At 32.7% G+C, this 6,000-nt stretch overlaps 1 protein-coding gene across 5 annotated transcripts in view; it reads right to left on the bottom strand.

Moving 5' to 3' along the window:
* Positions 1–1,832: 1,832 nt before the first annotated feature.
* LOC112688589 overlaps positions 1,833–6,000 on the bottom strand; it is a 98,868-nt gene continuing 94,700 nt past the window's right edge. For all 5 annotated transcript variants that reach the window (XM_025561862.1, XM_025561863.1, XM_025561864.1 and 2 more), the window contains 2 exons: positions 2,668–2,971; positions 1,833–2,124 (listed from right to left, as the gene is read on the bottom strand). In XM_025561862.1, the coding sequence (XP_025417647.1) occupies positions 1,951–2,124; positions 2,668–2,971 (478 nt within the window). In that variant the 3' untranslated portion in view covers positions 1,833–1,950. The remainder of the gene's footprint in view (positions 2,125–2,667; positions 2,972–6,000) is intronic.

Below are 6,000 nucleotides of genomic sequence, written 5' to 3'. Positions count from 1 at the left end.
GGTTAATAATGTTTAACTCGGTAAATATTACGCGTATTGCAGCTAATTCATTACACAGAAATAGTTAAATAATATTATGTTGAAAATAAATGCGCAGTAAGAATGCATGTAGTTTATTTTCGAATATTTATTACCGAGTTCCAAACTATATATAATACAAAAATATTATTATTATTATTACCTGTATATGCTGTAACAGTACAAAAATGTCCACTTCGACTTTCTCTTCAAACAACTCGAACAAAATACAAACAGCTGATTTTGTAATGCCGTTTCAATACTTTTCCTTGAATAAGTATACTGCATTGGGTATTAATTTTATTGAACGATCATTGTAAATAAATACAAAATGTTGACTTTAGTAGGTACATCGAAAAATAACGGACACAGTACTCATTTATTATTTTCTTTAATTATAAAATCTATTAAAAATAGATTGAACAATAGAAAAAAATATTAAAATACAGTAGCCCACTTTCTTTTACATTTCTTATTACGCAGATTGAAATTAATAATTATGTGATTGTCAACTTAGAACTGTTTAGGTGAAAAATACATAAATGTATACACATTCATAGATTGAATATATAATGATAAGTATAATATATTTTAATCTACGATACTAAACAGTAGTCTGAATAAACCGGCAAATCACAAAGATTCACAGAACAAAAAGAACTAGGTATTATTATACATAATATAATAAATAAATAATCTAATCATAAAATGAGGACAAATTTAATTAATCATTTACTCACACTGTTTTTAAAACAAAACAATACATAATACATTTTATGAGCAAAATTATAAGTTTCAAATATTATATTATGATTAATTATAGGTTGAAACAATGTATTTAAAAATCTAAACAGCAATTTATAAAAAAAAAAAATCAATATTATCATTCCAGGCATTTTAGTGTCATATTATTAGAATGAAAAAAAAAACTAGATACAATTAAAATAGAAAAAAAAAGGTCAATTAGTGCCATACATTAATATTTGAAATACAAAAATCACAGATTTTATTATTTTGTAAAAATTTCCTTTCCTCATAGATGAGATTTTTCTAATATATTTATGTTCCATGAAATGAATTTGATATTTCTGAGCAAGTTCAACTCCCAAAATTATAAAATAATTTAACTAGTTGTATATTATTTTATAATTATACATAAATACATTATTTCATACAAAAATTGGTCAAAAAACATTTTACTTCTTAGATAATAAATATACAATGCTGACAAGCAATAAGGGATACAATTTTAAGTCTTTTAAATTTATTTTTATATAATTATGTTATCACCATAAAAAGAAGCTCACAGTTTTCATTTAAATATACTAAATTATATCTTGTGGAGTTCTACATAAGTAATATTTCATTTATAGTATTTTTCTAAAATTACCATAACTATATTAGGTTAGGCCTTAACTATGCTATATGTACATTACCTACCTACTTACCACAAGTATCTAAGTTTAATATAGTAGTTGTGTATAAATTAAATTATAATTATTACCTATATCCGAATTTAAAACAAAAATAATATAAATAGTTATGATATTAAAAATAATGGCACCAGATTTTTCTTCCTACATTTATTAAGTGCCAGTTTTTTTTACTATAATTTATGATTATTTTTCATGAAATAAAGTTTGATATTAAAAAATGTTAATTAAATTGTTGTATTGTATTTTTTTTCGATTCTTATTAATTCAGTATAGTGAGACACTAAATAAATCAATAATTTATTTGTGATTCAATGTAAAAATAAACAAAAATAAACTTAATTCTTTAAGAGGAATGAAAATTTATTATACAATATAAGTTATTTATAAAAAACATGATTGTTTTGTCCTTTCATAGAAAAAAAAATAATAATATAGAATAATTATAGATTGAAAATTTGATAGGTTTTGTGGATTGTCTTGAAACAAACTTATAGAATCAGTACACATATATCTGTTTGAGCTGGTCCCGTAATTCTGCGGGTATTTTGTATGAGTCCTGTTGCTGTTGCTTTTTGTGCACCAGTCTTCGCCACTTACCACGCAAGTTTTTTCGTAGTCCTTTACGGTGCTCTGCAGTCTCTTCGATGGGTACACTGCACACCAATGTGTCCTGAAACTCAATAAATAACTATGTTAATTATTTAATAGAAATCATTTTAATTCAGTAAAACTTAAATTCTCAAGATGAACTTTTATTTATAATAGAAGCATTGACTTGGAAGCAATATTGTTCCTTGAAATTATTTTTCTGAAGTGATTGTGGGTCACCAGAACAATATTTATATCCATTATAATCTTACCTAACTACTAAACCAGTAGTACCGAACATAATTTAACCTTCCCTACTATTTACTACACACTATCCTTGCCTTGATGAACTATACATTTCTCCCACTTTAATATATAGATAAGGTGATGGTGTGAACAGTATTCAATGGTCTGATATTTTTATTTATTTTTTTTATTTAATCAATGAGTTCATTATTTATAAGAAAATGTTATTAATTAAAATAAACCACGTATAAATTAATGATTACAGTAAAATTAATGATTTTATATTTTATATATCGTATACCTATCAAACAAGAAATTTTTTTAAAAATTATGTGATGTTAACAATACCAACAGAAACAATTAGAAAATATAATATTACCTGATCAGAACTGTACAGCCTGTAAGGTGAGTTATACCCATTGCTGTTTTTGGCTGCAGCGTTTTTGGCCGAATACTGCCAGAGGAACGGTAAAGGTACAGGCGCATCGCCCACATCTCTTGAAACGTTTGTGACAACAGCGACATCAACAGATTGGGCATGTGGTAACTGACAGTCCACGTTGTTATTGGTGTTAATGCTGTTGTTATTTACTACAATCGTAGTAGCGGTGTTGGTGGTGGCATTTGGTGTTGCTGCTGCTGTCGCAGCCGCAACAGCAGTTTCCTCGCGTTTCCTAAGTTTACTGCGAACCAAACGTACGGTTAAAAATTTAGAACCGTTGCTACCCACCATTTTCAAACTATCTCTCAACGTGCCAATACAATTGAAACGCGTTTTGGTCTGCTCGATAGTGTTAGTAACCGGGGCTTTCGGATAAGCCACCACACCGCCAAACGTTACTGTCTTTGCGGAGCACATGATTAATACTAGTGCACACTAGTATTTCACTATACAGGTACAGTTTTTAATTTTGTTTGCACTGGACTTAATATTAAAAATCACACGTTGCTAATGGTTTCACGGTTTGACAAAGAAAGTTTCCGCGAGTGGTATCACGTGCACACGACGAGAACGTGTGATAATATACAATGTAGAAATATTATAATAATGTACGTTTAATATTAATAATAGTAAAGTATTACGTTAACGACTAGTTTCACTATCACAGCCTGATGTATAAACCGACGAATGTACCGGAACAGTCCACGACGGAGTGTTCGACGGCGTTCGTTCGAGAAGAGGAAAAATATTTAATTTTTGAATATAAAAACAAAAAAACAAAAAAAAAACCGAATTGAAACCGAAAAACGTCAGAGTTCAACCACACACGCACGGCGGCAGCGGGTCTCGTATCGCGCGGTGACGGTGGTGTCGTCAACGGACGAACGGTTATTAACTGAACGGCTGGTGCGTGGGTCTGATCATTTTCCGGGAACAAGTCCAAAGCGGAGGCCTTTGCAAGTGGTGGTCGTCTGCCGTGGACGACAACGACGACGGTACTTGACGGCAACCGACGCACATTCGAAACGGTTGTGCGTGTGTACGACGGGAACACAGGTGCAGCGTTAGCGGACTCTCGCGAGCGTTTAGGGGTTCGTGTGTCGGGAAACCGTTAGGCGAGCGCACGCGGCCAACGGCGAGGAGTGCTGACAACGGACTAGACACGCGCGCTCCGTGCGTTCGGAAGACGTCGTCGAGAGAAGACGAACAACACGACGGGTAAACGCACGCACGCACGTAAGCACGAACGTACAACTCACACACACACACACACACACACAAAGTGCGCGGACGAACGACGACAACGCTCGTTTGCAGGCGACTCCGCATGAACGACTGTCGCGGTGCAAGCGAGACGGTTGATATGTGCTATGCCGCCGCCAACTAAACCGTACCACCACTACTATTACTACTACTATACTACAACTACTACTACTACTACTACTACTACTACTACTACCTACTACCACTTCCACTGTCACTGCCGGTGGGAGCGTCGACACTACTACCCCTCCGGCCCCGCGATCGACGCGTTCGCCCGCCGCTACGTTGCCACATCGCCCGACCCAACGTATTGAAATCCCCACGGTTCCGAGGGCGAGTCGAGAAACCTCGCTCGAATCACGGCACGACGGGTTCATTATTATAAATATTTCGTGGGCCGCCAACCCTGTTGTAACAGCAACATACGTATTTGGAAACGATTTACGAGTGCATCGTTGTGAAAACGTGAACGGTTTGCTTCACCCGTCTGCTGTGGGGTGGTGCGGCGTGTAGAAAAACTCGAGTGCGTTCGTAGTGCACGTCTGCCGCCCCGAGATTTTACGTACGGTACGAAAGATATTTCCACAGAGGTACCACCAGCTACTGTATTTTTTTTTTATTCCAACCGTTTTTACGGATAACATTTAACGTTTTCGAGTTATCGCGTAAATTCACTGGTGATGTGCGTGCGCGACGGCGAACTATCCACATTGTCTACGCGAGTCGCTTACCAATCGCGTATTCGTTTTATGTTGATATCAACGCGCTGTTTTCAAATAATTTTATTCTTCATGTTCCGAAACTAATTGTTTTAATTACAGTTAAACATTGTTTTTATATCAAAAATATCCCGTTATGATCAGTGTCGTAACTACAAAATAGGAGGCCCGTGTGCGGTAATTATATTAGGTCTCTTCTTAGGATTTATTTTTGTTGTACGTCTTATTTATAAGCGTCAATTTTTTTAGGTTTTAAAACACGTTTCACATCAGTTAGTGTGTGATATATGATGTAAAATTAAATACCTACAACTGTTGTATATTATACTTCACCACATATTTATGTAGTAAATTTATTTAAATAGTTTAGGTAGTTATGTTTTATGCCTACTCAAATACTCAATGGACTCATTGTTAAATAAATATTATAACATTCTTACCTGAATTTAAAAAAAAGTTTCTTTTTATTGTAAAATATTAATATAATATTATTAAATAATTGTGTTTGTAAAATGTAGTTTATTTTAGGCTGTCGCCATCGAAATGTATGTAAACCTTGGGGCCCGTGTGCACAACACACTCCGCACACTCGGTTTTTACAGCACTGGTTATGAAGTATACTATATGATATTTATATAATCAATTATTCTCAATATTGATTTTCTGTTATCACACTATGAATCTACTTTAATTATGAAAATTGACTCAAAAATTTTGTTTGAAAGATATATGAAGTAAATAGTTAAAAAAAAATCATTGATTTTGTGCAACCTTAAAATCACAACTATAACTGTTTTAAAATTGAATACTAGTTCGTCCATACCAGTATATTTTGTTTATTTTACTAGGTCGGAGTGCTTTTTCTTTCACTATATTCAACTTGTTTTCAATAGTTTCATTAATTTCATAAAAATGAATAGTTATTTTTCATTTGTATTACTTTTACCTACATATTAATGATATTGAAATAATTTAATTCACATGGTATCGATACAATTTTACATGTTTAACCTTTAGAACGATAACACGATGAATGAAACAATTAACAGTAAATTGGTTGAGATTAAAAGAAATTCAGCCATACTTGATATTACTGATATATGTAAATGTGTAATATTACTATACCAAATCATTCTTTATTAAGTACCATAACACCATGGTTCAAGAGTTCTAGATTTAATAAACTGTTTCATAAAGGATATAAATGTATTATATTGATCCCCGTAATACGATAAATTATAATTAAAAATTATATAATATACATGCAACACGTAATTCGAATATTAAT

Source organism: Sipha flava, unplaced genomic scaffold (assembly GCF_003268045.1).
Source record: "Sipha flava isolate LNK unplaced genomic scaffold, YSA_version1 39_pilon_pilon, whole genome shotgun sequence".
NCBI lineage: Eukaryota > Metazoa > Arthropoda > Insecta > Hemiptera > Aphididae > Sipha > Sipha flava.
Note: the sequence above shows the minus strand (reverse complement) of the source record. Positions and strands in the feature narration are given on the sequence as shown.